Consider the following 14,075-nt stretch of genomic DNA (forward strand, 5'->3'; position numbering starts at 1 on the left):
CCGATATGATAAGCTACTGTTTGAAATTATTCTTCTCCAAAAATTTCTGAAGCAGCACTTCTTAAGAGACTTGCCTTGAGAATGTGCACTTCCAGTTAGCATAATACATAGATGGATGCCTTATTTGCATATTCATATTTGTGAGGGCAAAGTTTTTGCAAGGCTGGCTGTGTGTGTCGAAATTCCCATTTGATTTTTGCAAATGCAAAGGTTTTTATGTGCGCCTGTGTTTTGTTTTCCCAGCCGGAGCGGTGTTGGAGTTTATTTACAAAGCTGAGGTCAGGAGCCACTCGATCCGACCACAGTGACACTCAGGTGGTCAGCAAGGTCACCCCTCCTGCTTCTTTTCCCCTGGCCCCACAGCTTCACAGATCTATGATTTTTCTGCCTCCTACACACCCAGAAAGACGCACACACACATCTGTAGTGCGCATACACTGTAGACTTCTTATATATCCGATACTATCTGATATTTAATCTTATTTACTGTGTGCGAGATAAAGAAAAGTGCACATTCAAGGACACCTCTGGACTGTAAAAGAGCTGTGTATAATTTTCTTCCTCTGTATTTTTGACTTTTTTTTTCTATTTAAACCACTTTAACTCAAATTTCAATCTAAGGCACTGTTAAATATAAAGAAGGAAAGACAAGCAATTGGGATTAGGTTTTATCCTTTTATTTTAGCAGATAGGTGCTTATTAGTTTGGGCAACACAGCTTTATGATGGTCTGAAGCACATGAAGAACCAAAAAGCTAAAAACATGACAGGCATGTAGATATTAGTGAAAAGGAACACATCGAAATGAAGACATTAGGAAGGGTTTTGTTTAACTAGGTTGAAAATTACTAAAGCACTAAAGTAGGAGCCCTTTATGTGTTCAGCCGAAGGCGATAGGTTAAGATGAGATGGTGGAGGGGTTTTCACCAGTTTAGGACAGGACCATAGCTTGGAATTCTGTGGGGAAAAAAGAAATATATTTACATTACAGGTGATTCAGGTCCAGGCATCCATCAGCGTAAAGATTTATGAGCAATTCCAAATTTTAACAGCATAGTTTTGCTATCGTATAGTTTGCCATTGACAAGATTGGTTCAGTCGCTTCAACCAGAAATGTTTCAACTAATCTAACAAGCTGTCTGTATATCCTGCCAACCTTAACCTGTGAGTCCATGTGTGTTGGAATTGTGCTAAAAATTGGCCCAGATGAGATTATTTATTTTTTTAAAAGCTTTGATTTTTTTTTCTTTTTTTTTATGTAAGAGACATGGTATTGGCAACACATCATGCATTCAGTCAACCTAAGGTCTTATTCAAGAACCCATTTTGGAGTTCAAGCCCTCTTAGCTTCGAACCAGACTAATTAGAACTCCACACAAAAATGTTGACTGGAGAGTTGACTGTTTCTCTTTTGGGCTCTGACTCTGACTTATCTGCATTTTGGAATGACACATCATCCAAATACAGAAATTATCACCTTCCGCTCCAATTTTCCCATCGCTGTCATCATCAGCGGAACTCAGGAAGGCCTTGGTCTCCTTGTCCGTCAGGACCCGAGCCCCAGGGCGGAACCTCTGGAGGAAAAACCTGATGGGAAGAAAAGAAGATGCATGAAGCCAGAGGAAACTTTTCATCTGAGCGAACAGCAAAAAAAAAAAAGCACTCAAGGACAATTTGGGAAATAAAACGGATGTCTTATTGAATCAGATGGAAAATAAAATAAAATGCCCCAAAAAACACATGTAGGTATACTGAAAAATTAGCTATATCCACATGAACATGTATGCATATCTGATTAGTGTAGCAGAAAGTATATTGTGAAAGGATACGAAGAAGAAATTTGATTTTCTTTCAAAAACAGATTAGGATTACTGCATTTTTTTTTCTTCTAGAGGATGAAGATAATCTTCACAGGAAACTTAAAAAAAAGTTGACGACTCACTTCAGCTCTTCCTCCTCAATAAACCCACTGGCATCGTTGTCCAGGATCCCAAAAACTTTCTTCACATCCTGGGGGCTTTTCTTGCTCAGGCCACACAACTGGAAGAACTTCTTTGGACAGAAGGAGTCCGGAGCTGCGAGATGAGGCATAAAGATTTTACTGAAAACTGTCCTGACTTGTAAATATTGTCATGCAAAAATTGTAAAGAGGGATGATTTTTGCATTAGTTATATTTAGAGTTCTGAAAATAGAAATAATGACTACTTGCAGATGCACCATTGGTTACTTGAAGCAACTATTAACTAACGTTTAAATGACTTAATAATCTTACAGAAAATGTGCAGCTTCTGCACAGAAGAACAAATATTAAGTTTCAAAAAAGTTGTACTTTCCAGTCAGGAACTCCACCATTTTTTAAGCCCATCATTCCGTTAAATTCTTTATTAACTAAATAAAAAACATTGTTGGAATTTTATTTGACACTTGTTAATTCTGGTTTAGATTAACTAAGGTTTTATGTTTGCCTTTATTCTTTCTTCTTCTTTTTTTAAATTTTATTTTACTGATATTACTTCAGTTGTATTTTACAACCAGTGTGAACAAACCTCCCCTTCAAGGAACAAAAAAAGTTAATTAATCTGAGAAAAAAAAGTTTTGTAAAGAGCAGACTTCCTTCAAATATGGACTTATATATTCACTTTCAAGAAAGTCAGAGAATATATAAACATTTGGCACGTTGTGTTTATGTTTCACCTATACAGTGCTGAAACTAGCAGATCAAATCTCTAGTCTGCCAAGAGAAAGCATTTCTGAAGGAAAACATCCTTAATGCTAAATAGAATCAAGCACTTTACCAAAGCGCTTTGAATAGGTGCGTAATTATTTAATTGAGCCATCCAATCCATTGCCAGTGGACTGCGGTGGCACCTTGTACATGTGTACAAAGAGATCAAAAAGATATATTAGTGAAAAAGGATACCTTGGCAGTCCTTGATGGCGCTGTCGATGGCATCAGCAGAAAGGACAGATGAGAGCGACATTTTATTCCTGTAGGAAGAACAGCCATGGTGAATTATTAACACATTTAGACAGGTGCGACGTAAAAGCAAGAGCAAAACCTGACAAAGTGGCAATAGGTCGCCTGCATCCTGGCAAGTTAGTCACTGATCTTGCAGCCAGCAAATTAGAAACTTTTACATAGAACTTTCTCTCTCTCTCTCTCTCTCTCTCTCTCTCTCTTTTTATTATTTAAATATTTCTGATGTATTTGCCGCATGCTGTTGGTAATTAGTAAAAGCCAGGACTTCAGAAGTAAAAAGACTTAGTTTAAGCATTTAAAAAAAAAAAAAGACATAGTAATGTAAAGAAGCAGACGTGAACTCCGTGTGTCCTCCGCATCTTACCGCGTTAGAAGTTTGCTCCGAGGTCGGACGGTGATGCAGCTGAGAGGTGAGGCGCTGTGGTGACTGCTGTCCGTCAAGGAGGATTTATATAGGTCTGATTGCAGTGACAATAGGGATTGCTTGAGTTACCTGACTATGGATCAAATTCTGACTGCCCGCCCCTGATCCGATTTCTCAGCTAACTAATTAACCTTTACTATTTATAACGCGCATGAGCACAGAGATCGGGATATGGACTTCCGGAACGCCCTTGTAAATAGCAAATTAAGTCTAGAAGAAGAAGAAAAAAAGAAAAACCTTTAACTCAACCTCAGCTCCATCATTCACTCCCCTTCCTTTCAACGCCTGTATGTACAGTAAAAGCGGAGAGAGGCTGGAAAACGACCGTCTCTCTCTTCTTTTCTTCCTCTTTTGCTGTTCCACCCCCATCATATAGATATCATTTTACAGGCAGCGCTTCCAAAACAAGGATCTTATCAATATATTTTGGAACAAGGGAAACTCCATCTTTGATGTTATTTTTTGGTTGATCGTTTGAAAACTTGTTTCTAATGTCTTTATTTAGAAAGCTAAAGGTTCCCAAGATCGAATGTCATCAAAAGATAAACAAGAAAAAGAAAAAAGAAGAAAAAAAAGCGTCATGTCAGGGATGCCCACAATTCTAACCTTCTCATTTACACTGACTTCGAGTGCGGGAGGTGGGGAGATCCATGAAAATGCTTCGTCACTTGTACTGATTAAGGTCACTTTGACGTCCCAAACGGTGATGATGGGGAATTTTTATTCATTGATCAGACCAGCCAGACTGATCGGCAGACAACAGCGATCAAAAGTCTTGTGACATGAGGACGTGTCCAAAATAAACGGAATTTGCGGGATAGGGTTTACCCTTTGTTCTGAGTCCCTGATAATAGAAGACCACCTCTAGGAAATCTTTGTACTGATGCACTTTCATGCGCTTCTGTCAGTAAATGACACAGTTGTGCATAAAGGTCAACCTGAATTTTGTTTTAAGTCTGGAAAAAAAATGCGTTGTATCAATGCTGAGTAAGTTCTCTGTGTGTTAGGCTGCAAATGTTATCTCTCTAGACAACAGGAGTCGATATTTTGGAGTAGAAATCCTTATGCACGGCCTGCCTCACAATCACTGAAAGCCAGCAGTCAGATTTTAACCTATAAAATCAATAACTCTTAACAAAACGCATGGGGAATGCATTTTGTTTAGAGTACGTCTAAGTACAAGTGCCTACAAAATTAGGTTAATTCAAATGAAATTTTGAGATTGTCTTACTAGTGTGAATTAACAGACACTCAAATGAATTCCTCTGTTGCAAATTGACCTAAACTTTAGACACAGCAGAGAATAGTTGTCAAAAACACACCTAATATACACAGTCAGCCGTTCCTAAGCAACACTGTGTTGTTCATTAGTTGCATTAAGGTTAAGAAACTCAGCTGACTTTTACCTCTACAGTCTGACTTTAACTTAAGCAAATGCTGGAAACTTAAATTATTGATTCAACTCCAAAACCATAAGATACAAGATGGGATGAAGTAGTGATAGTTCAACCATTTTTGCACAGTATATTTACAAAATAATATGATTGATTAATTTGCAAAAAATGCTATAAGCAACAATTCATACTTTTTTATATTGTATATGTTGGGTATTTCAACCTGCACATATAAAGAACCAAACAGAGAGTAGTATCACTTCAGCCTTTGCAAAGAGGGAGAGTCACAGCGGTGCCTCAGGACAACTCCAACTTGTCCCCCTGCAGCAGCCTGGTTTTATTCAAAGCGGGGTGGTGGTCAGTCATAAAACAGAAACTTATAAAGATAAGGAGTAGAGGGGTCCCTCTGAACTAGCAGAAACCGGTTTCTCCAAGAGCAGGATGGTCCATCTCACCCAGTTTCAGCTTAGAGAGAGGTAAACAACAAACAACTTATTCATGAGATAACTATTTGCAGAACTCTGACAGTATATGTATCAAAAGGCCTCATTGTTTTCCAAGACCCTAAATGAATCTCAGTTTTTCAAGGGCAACAGAACTTTAACCACAGGATTCTTAAAGTGGATCTCTGTTACACTTTGTGGCAACATTGAGCCCGTTTGCATTAATGAATAAATAGCTCTGTTCTTTCTGATTCCTCTCGAGTATTATCCGGCTACCAACTGGTCAGTGAGGCCTCTCGGCAGCTGACGTCTGACGAGCTTCTGAAATGTGCTGGTGAAGTTAGACTGCATTTAGAAGGTAAAGAGAAACTCAATCATCTCATCACGGCTCTGTGTGAAAAAGAAACCAAAGACGCAGGATGGAGCGGAGTGATGCCACTTTACCTGGAAAGGGTCCATGATGTCATGCGTTCCCGCTTAACTATACTGTTACAGGGGAATCATTTATTTATCTACATCTGCAAGTGCTCTGTAGGAGCACGCACAGGGAGGCAGGACATGGTGTTTTCTCACCTCTCTGGGGCAAAGGAGACTGACAGATGTCAGTGAGAGAAAACCTGTCTGTGTACCATGACAGAAAAATAAAAAATAAAAAATCATTTTGGTGTCACATCAGTTTCCCAAACAAGATTATAATAATTTCCCAATAATTATTTTATTGAGAACTGTTTTTCTCTATCTTTCATGTAAATATAAGATAAAATAACCCTTTGTTAGTCCCACAAGTGGTAAATTCTAGCGTTAAAACATGTGATTATTGGTAAACTCAAACAAAGTGCATACACAGGTAATCACCGACATTTACATTTTTTTTTACATTTGTTATTAAGATTTTATACGCTATACCACTCAAAAGGATAAGCACGTTGGGAGGAATTTTTGTAACTAAAAAAAAAGAAATCTGAAAAGTCTAAATGTGTTTGGCCTATTTTAGAACAATAGTAAACAAATATTTTAATAGAGACCAAGGAACACAGCAGGCGGATCAGGAATAAAGTTCTGGAGAGGTTTAAAGCAGAGTTATGTAATAAAGACAATCCAAGGCTTTGAACATCTCACAGACTTCTTTTCAATTCATCATCCAGAAATAGAAAAAAAAAAAGACAAAACATGGCACAATTGTAGAAATCCATCCATGTTGATCAGAGCAGCCAAAAGGCTCATAATAAGCATGTGATGTGCAGGGAGGATGATGAGATCCAGAGATCAGGTGGGAAAATGTGTTCACAAAAAACTGTGAACAAATACAATTTGGTGTATTGTTGAAATCAATTTTTAAAAAGAGCCAAAAACATTGTCATACATAATGTAGGAAGATGCTCTGGTCAGATGAGACCAAAAGCTGACGTTTTCGTATCAACGCAAACTGCTGCAATTGTTTGAAAATTAACACTCTAACAAAAAAATACTGTCTGTAAAATATGGTGACTGCAGCAACATGATGGATGACCAAATGCAGCCACACTGGGAAAGAGATTCAGGCCTACTCAAGTATGAAATTGCTATTCATCGATGCTCCTCTTTAAATATGAGTAAGCATTAACTACTTTACAAAAAAAATCAATAACAATTTTCTGTCTGTAGACATACAAAGATGTTTGATTCATAAACCAAAATACTTGTTACTGTAATTGCAGAATTTTTTTTACTGAGAGACTGAATATAAATGATGAGCACAAATTTGAACTAAAAATATTATTGAAATTAGGTATCGCTTTCCTTCTAGTTCATAACTGTCTTCTATTACATAAAATGTCAGCAAACTGGGGTGACATTTTTAGTTGCAATGTGACAAAATGAAAAAAAGTGGTGTAAATGCATTGGAAAGTATCATATGAACATAGATATTCGTTATTGAAATATGACAAATATTACATTTGAAATAGTGTTTGAAGTAGTTATTTCGAACACGCTGGTCCAAATTACAGAACAAAATAAAGAACAGTAAAATAGAAGGTAAGAAATAATCAGAAGTAGAGCAACAAATGCAACCATCAAGGTGACTGATGATTAATTTTTTCCAATGTTTTCAGGTGGTTGAAGGGTAACGTGGAATCTCCATACTGCCATCTAGTGGTTGTAGGGTGGAACTACAAAGAGAAGCAAATGATTTACGTGTTTGTCAGACCTCTCTCAGTTTGTACTGGAGTTCATGTGCTTAATAGTCATGCCATTAAATGGGGTCACAATTATTTGGATGCCTCATAAAAGTGGTGATATTTTTTTTCTAATTTCTTATGATAATTAAAATTTTAGGGCCAGGAACTAAACCACAGGATAATGGGGTAGGTAGGGCACTAGATTTGGAAACATATAATACAAGTGAAATGGCAGAATAATATTTTTGAGTGTGCATCCAAGATTAAGGTCTTGAACAATGCAGCAGGTGTTTCTCTGTCACACATAGCTGTTTAGCCCTTGCAAAGTGGATCTAAATAATTTTTGACTAGTAGTTTTCTGGAGATTATCAATATCTTTTTTTTCGCAGCTTTTTTTGCACTTTTGTTTTTGCATAGAATGCATGAAAAACGTTCCTGACCCTCTGAGCCAGGGCTCATATCATCATGTATTTGACATAGTTTCCTTTTCTATTGCTACTTCTCCAACCCAAGAGGGGCTATGTGGACGAAATGACACAAAAACAAAGTAAGACCGTAGTAAAAGAATATTTTATTTTCCTTTACTTTTAGTTCCTGGAAAGTGCATTATAGATTTTACAGTTAGCAAAATTCATATTTAAGACATGAACACAACCGAGCGACATTCACAATCATCACCTTTTGGACAGTGTGTTGCATAGAGGAGGAAATGTCCCTTAAGCAAATGTATAAAAATTATTTATATTCAGATGAAAAGGGGGGAGGTCGATGTGGGCATTGTTGTTCCATCAGAGCATGTGTTGTTGGTCATGTTGCCATCTTTATGCCTTTACCAAAGCAGCGAACTCTGCAGGGTAGACAGAGACAGAAAATCATGCAAAGTTGGCCATTTGTTTAAACAAGGGACTGTCCAACGAGTGTCTCGGCACGTACCATCAGCGCCAATCTTGCCATCTCCGTCGCTGTCACCGGCTTTGAGGAAAACCTTGGTCTCATCGTCGGTCAGTGCACGGGCACCTCCGCTGAAGTTCTGCAGAAACAGCCTGCCACAGACACAAGAGGTGCTCAGCTAACATTATTGATAAAAACACATCACAAATAGACCAAATAAGGCAGCTGTGCTGAAATCACAATGCAAAGGTGGGTTAAGCAAGCATAGTCATGGACATTTTTATTTACAGCTATTCATGGTCGCTCAGTCCTTATCTCAGGTCTCAAAGACGTTGAATGTCAGACGAGTTTGGCCCATCTGATCAACCCCCAAAACTCTCCAAACATATTTAGACACCAAAAGAAACCATCTTTCCATACACGACATCGCACTTTGCAACCCCTTTGTTCAGGTAAAGTTCCTTCTCTTGACAAGATTTTGCTTGGTGGGGCAGGTGTCGCCTCGAGAAAGATTTAAAAGGTTCTCCCAGATGGGGGTCACTGCTAAACTTGAGATGGCACAAGGAAATACATAAAGAAATGTAATGCATGCTGATGTTGGATTACAACTGCAAATAAAGGCGTGAGTAGGTTGCAATCCCAAAAAATTCTCTCTAAGTAAGACTTTCTGGATACGGCTCCACTAAAATTTAAAGGATAGTCATAACCGCCTCCGTCTACCCTCCTACTGCTACTGCTGAATAGTATTTAATCTTAATTTAACATCATAAGATGAGCACCCCTACCCTTAAAGGTCTCCCATGTGAATGTAGAAATCCATTCCTTCTTGCATTCCTGCAGTATCTTGTATCAGTTAACTCTGTTGGTCACTATAGTAATTGCTATCTAATGTATGGAGCCCATTTTGTCCAGCCATGCATCTTACTTCAGCTCTTCCTCCTCAATGAAGCCACTCTTGTCCTGGTCAATGATGGCGAAGGCCTTCTTGACATCGTCGGCGCTCTTTCCGGCCAGACCACAAGTCTTGAAGAATTTCTTGTAGTCGAATGAGTCCGCGCCTGAAATCAGCAGAGCTTATTATGCTACTGAGACCAGAGGCAAAGACAGTGGCTATCAATAAGAATAAGGATACAACAAAACACAAAACAAGAGTAAGAAAAAGTATAGAAGAATCACCTTTGCACTCATCCAGGGCTTTAGTAATGTCAGCATCATTCAGTACACCTGCGAAAGCCATTTTGATCTGCAGAGATAGAACACTGATTAATTTAAACTCTTGTAAAAGCAGTTATCCCTAAAGAAACAGCCTATTTGTATTAAGGACTTGATCATAGCTCACTGCATTGCAAAAAAACAAACCACAATCACAAAGCTAAAGAAACAGAATTTTGATCACTCCAAAAACAATTCACACCATGTCTGGCAAACAAAAAATGCTGCTTAAATAGCTGTCTTTTGGCTATCCGAGTAGAACAAACAGAATCAGAAAGGGTTCCGATTTGAAATACTTGAGTCCAATTCTCTCTGAAGTGCAGGCTTTGCATTGCTTCACTCCTTCCGTGAAGCTGAGATTGACACCTGCAACTATTGCGAGATGCTGAGGTCTGACCAGTAATCCACGGCTCTGTTTTTTTTTTTTTTTTTTTTTTTAAACGCTGACGGTCCCAAATGTAGGCATTCAGTGTGTTTCTTTAGGTGCTGCAATGCAGTGAGGTCCTGAGCAAACCCAATGTCAAAAGAAATAAAGAGCAAAAAGGCTTTTCAAGGATGCAAGGCTGGATGCGGGTCCCGCATTTTCTCTTCCCTTTCCTCTCTTCCTTCAGACTCACCTCGGTTGTGCCTTTTGCTTTGTAGGGTACAGATGACACAGACAAGACTGGAGTCGACTGCAGTGACCATCCCGGTGCTCCCAATGACCTTTTATATACTGTCACGCTGTGGAAATCTGAAGCATAAGATAACTGACACCGTGCTGAGGAGGAGGAGGTGGAAGAGGAGGAAGACGAAGGAAGGGATGGGGCACGGGGGGGGGGGCTCGTACTGCAGCTACAGAGCGGTCTATTTTAAGTTTCAAAAATGAAGACGCTTAAAAGGTGCGTTTGAAGAAGTCTTTAATGTCCCTGGCTGCTAAGAATAGGCCTGCGTGCTGCTGAGGTGGGCGAATTGGAAGGGCTGCTGCCAACCCGTAACCATATTCATGAGGATACTCAGCATGCATGTAGCTGGAGTAAGTTGGACAAACTGGTTGTTTCTGCTACTTTTAACACTAACCAGTTTAAAGGTATGATTTAACCTCTCCTTTTAGTGAATCTATTGCTCTTGTGTTTCATTTTGAGCAGAGCATAGTTTTGTGTATTTGAGGTGTTATTTGTGTACTGTGTGGAATGTGAAATAAATTCACTTTGTGAGGAATGTGGTTTTCTTGTTACATGTCAGCAATGGGTATATAAGTCCAACCTTTGAAGAAATATTTTGTGTTTTTTTTATATATATATTTAAAAAATATATAATTTTTAGGTTTTAAAGGAAATGGAAGATGTTTAGAAAAAAGAAATCTCAGTCAGCCCTGTTTTGACCATTTCATCTTCACAGAGCATTGGAGGAAATGTCTATTTTTGTGTTAGAGGGCAAATCAATTCTGGAAACATTGCTCAAGGTTACTAAATGCTTATGGGGCCTTTGTCTTTGTTTTCGGACAGATTAATTAAATAACTCTGTAGAGGATAAAACTGAAGATCTATGACCAATAGGTGGCAGCATAATGCTGTGGGGTAAGCTGCAGCCCTTGAGCCTCTTTCTGTTTTGACCACTGCCTGACTGTAACTAGGTGAGGGTGTTATCTGATAGGGATGAGGGTTTACATTTTGCTCACTTGCAATGCCCAAGACTTGCAATGCCCACTGCAATTGCAATCTGGCTTCAGAGGGAAAAATAAATGCTTTGAATATTTTTTTAAGCGAATGCACTGCTTTAGACTGTTTTACCCTCCTAAAAAAGATGTTTTACTGCAAAGAAAGTGAATAAATAAAGTGGGTAATTTGCTAAAAGAGTCCTTAAACCAGTGTAGCTATTTGCAGTGGGTTTGAGCCAGAAAGCAGTCCTGCTGCTGAGACAGGGACTGTTAATAGCCATCCTGTTGCCACAGCACATCATTTAACTGATTATGCAGCACTTGTAGAATAAATAGATCTTGGACTAGGTCATCTAATTACCCAAAGTTTGGCAGCTATCTATTGCAGAGCTCCCTGGGTCTAAAGAAGCATGTGAGCAGGGCCCTGGGGCAATTCCCAGCACATTTCCCAAGCCCTGGCCAGTGTCCAGCCACGCTCCCCTTCCCATTAACCAATTATGAGAACAAGTGCCGGGCAAGTCATCTAACCCATTGCTTAGCGGCTCTTGAGTATTCAAAAGCTCTGGCATATGAGGACTCACTTGACACTGGCTCTTCCTTAGCCCCATTGTGTTGAAATGATTTCTGTTAGGAAATGCAGCACACTCAGCCACAGACTGACCTGAACAAGATGACTTCACACCAAAAGAGTATTTATTCCTGGTTTTTCACTCTTCCTCAAAAGTGCAGATGGTGTTGTACAGTTTGCACAAGTCATCATTTCTGAACACATAACACAGTTTGAGTAACATTAACAGCAAAATATGTCTTCCATGTTGAGAAACAGTTCGCAGGCAACTCATAAATAAGGTATAAAAAATATTCTTTCAGCTGGTGATTAATGAATCTTTGAGGAGTTTGCGGTTCCATGAAAAGAAGTGGATCTTGGTCAGTGGAAATTTATGCCTTTACGAGGGCAGCAAACTCTGCAAAGGTAGAATGAAACTGCTGTTAGTTGCAGAAAGTAGAAAATCTTTGCAAAAAATGTATTGGCGTAAGACTCATTGAGCCGATTCTGACCAAGAGTTACGATTGATACAGTTCAATGGCCAAAGTGCAAAACCTTCTGTCTGCAGGATTCTCTCATTGGTAGATTTCACTTTAGATGATGGGAACAAGTAAAGCTGCTTTTATTCAGTCTGCATGCAGGAAAACACTTCTTGTGACAAAGAATTAATCTGATGAAGAAAAAAGTCCAATCAAGGTCATTGGGAATACAACTGCTAATTTTCAGATAGACGGTTTTGTACTTTGGCACACTGATATGTATATATATATATACATTTTTAAATTGCACTTCAATTCTTTTAAGTTTATGCAAAGAACTCTTACCATCAACTCCGATCTTGCCATCACCATCACTGTCACCAGCGGCAAGGAAAGTCTTAGTCTCCTTGTCGGTGAGTGCCCTGGCACTGGCAGAGAAGTTCTGCAGGAACAGCCTGACGAGCGGGCAAAAGAGTAAGAATTAAACCTACGCAGGTAAGCCTTAACTAATCATTCAAATCTTTTTTGGTCTTTTAGGTAGTTAGGAAAAATGTAATGCATGACTAAGCAGGTCAAAAAATATTCAAATCGACTGAAATGTGATCAAGCCCAGCCCTCAAACAGAAGGATGGCTATGCAAGACTAGATAGTAATGTCACATTTTATCCACATTTAAAGCCAATAAGCTTTGAATTTAGCGGCACTAAGTGTTCAAGTAATGTCTTACTTCAGCTCCTCCTCCTCAATGAAGCCACTGTTGTCCTGGTCAATGGTGGCGAAGGCCTTCTTGACATCATCGGCGGACTTGCTGGCCAGGCCGCATGCCTTGAAGAAATTCTTGTAGTTGAAGGAGTCAGCAGCTGAAAATGCACATTTCGTCTCCATTAGTGCCGGATACGTCAGCAACAAGGTGTGGATGTCTCAGGGTAGCTGTAGCTGGCAGTTTCTGAGGCACGTTCGTGAAACTGAGAGTTTGGTAAACATCTGCCTCTCTGCTCTTAGCTACTTTGGTAAGTTTAAACGATGCAGTGCTGTGTGAAAATAAAGGAAAAGTCTCACCTGCGCAGCCGTCCAGGGCAGCCTTGACATCAGCATCGTTGAGACCAGCGAAGGCCATTTTTTATTCTTGGGAGGAAAAGGAGACAAATCTCAAGGTTAGGATGAGCATCTGAAATACTAACAAGTTCTTATGTTGTTACAGTGGAAAGAAAATTAAAAGCATCAACCAAAATGACTATGACAGCGTGCCCTTAGGCTTTTTATGTCTAACAAAAGCATAGATTTTAGGTTATAAAATCCCAGATGAAAAGTTATTCCTTTCCCCTCATAGCTTCACGTAAAAGTTGCTTTCTTTTTTTTTTGTCATTTTACAAACCTTTGAAACATCATAAGCATCTATGTTTGCTGATAGCTAAACAGCTTCCCTGTTTAGCTAGCTCCTGTGAGGATGTTTCCCCACAGGAGCCTACTGACTATTCACCCCAAAGCGTTTAACTGTGACCGCACTTAAGAAACGATGCTCTCACCAGGAGACCAGATGCACACAGGCATGAATATCTATCAAACATTTTTAAAAGATGGCAGCTGAAAACATTCACTGCTGCAAAAGCATGAGTCAGTCTAGCTCTAGCCAACCAGCATTCTTCCAAAAAACGTTGATCCTCTGAAATGAAAAGGCCCGATTTGGCCAACTTTAGTGTTAACTGAAATGTCCTGAGGTCCATGCGTTTGCTGCCTAGGTTGGTTCCATTTCTCCCTACAGCTGGTAGTCCACAAAGATCCCCCTCCTCTGAATCCGTTTCAAACCCGCAGTGCGATCTGCAGAAGTCGGGGTAGCTTTTAGAAGGTGCACGTCCCACTCACCTTTGCTCTGCGTTGAGGCGAGTGAAAACCAAGGCGGACTCGAG

The 14,075-nt window shown here is 39.4% G+C and overlaps 3 protein-coding genes across 3 annotated transcripts; all 3 read right to left on the bottom strand.

The window, feature by feature from the left end:
- Positions 1-661: 661 nt before the first annotated feature.
- pvalb8 (parvalbumin 8) lies at positions 662-4,291 on the bottom strand. The gene is made up of 5 exons (XM_014967571.2): positions 3,345-4,291; positions 2,921-2,988; positions 1,942-2,074; positions 1,477-1,586; positions 662-956 (listed from the first exon to the last, which is right to left on the bottom strand). The coding sequence occupies exons 2-5, from the start codon at positions 2,979-2,981 to the stop codon at positions 931-933; spliced, it is 330 nt and encodes a 109-aa protein (XP_014823057.1). The 5' UTR covers positions 2,982-2,988; positions 3,345-4,291; the 3' UTR covers positions 662-930.
- A 3,660-nt stretch (positions 4,292-7,951) lies between these two features.
- Positions 7,952-10,214, bottom strand: LOC106903627 (parvalbumin beta-like). Its single transcript, XM_014967569.2, has 5 exons — positions 10,121-10,214; positions 9,468-9,534; positions 9,217-9,349; positions 8,334-8,443; positions 7,952-8,247 (listed from the first exon to the last, which is right to left on the bottom strand). The coding sequence occupies exons 2-5, from the start codon at positions 9,526-9,528 to the stop codon at positions 8,222-8,224; spliced, it is 330 nt and encodes a 109-aa protein (XP_014823055.2). The 5' UTR covers positions 9,529-9,534; positions 10,121-10,214; the 3' UTR covers positions 7,952-8,221.
- A 1,599-nt stretch (positions 10,215-11,813) lies between these two features.
- On the bottom strand, positions 11,814-14,075 carry LOC106914089 (parvalbumin beta-like). The gene is made up of 5 exons (XM_088008316.1): positions 14,032-14,075; positions 13,228-13,293; positions 12,896-13,028; positions 12,514-12,623; positions 11,814-12,107 (listed from the first exon to the last, which is right to left on the bottom strand). The coding sequence occupies exons 2-5, from the start codon at positions 13,283-13,285 to the stop codon at positions 12,082-12,084; spliced, it is 327 nt and encodes a 108-aa protein (XP_087864442.1). The 5' UTR covers positions 13,286-13,293; positions 14,032-14,075; the 3' UTR covers positions 11,814-12,081.

Source organism: Poecilia mexicana, unplaced genomic scaffold (assembly GCF_051168715.1).
Source record: "Poecilia mexicana isolate PSO_F unplaced genomic scaffold, ASM5116871v1 scaffold_8, whole genome shotgun sequence".
NCBI classification, from domain to species: Eukaryota; Metazoa; Chordata; class Actinopteri; order Cyprinodontiformes; family Poeciliidae; genus Poecilia; species Poecilia mexicana.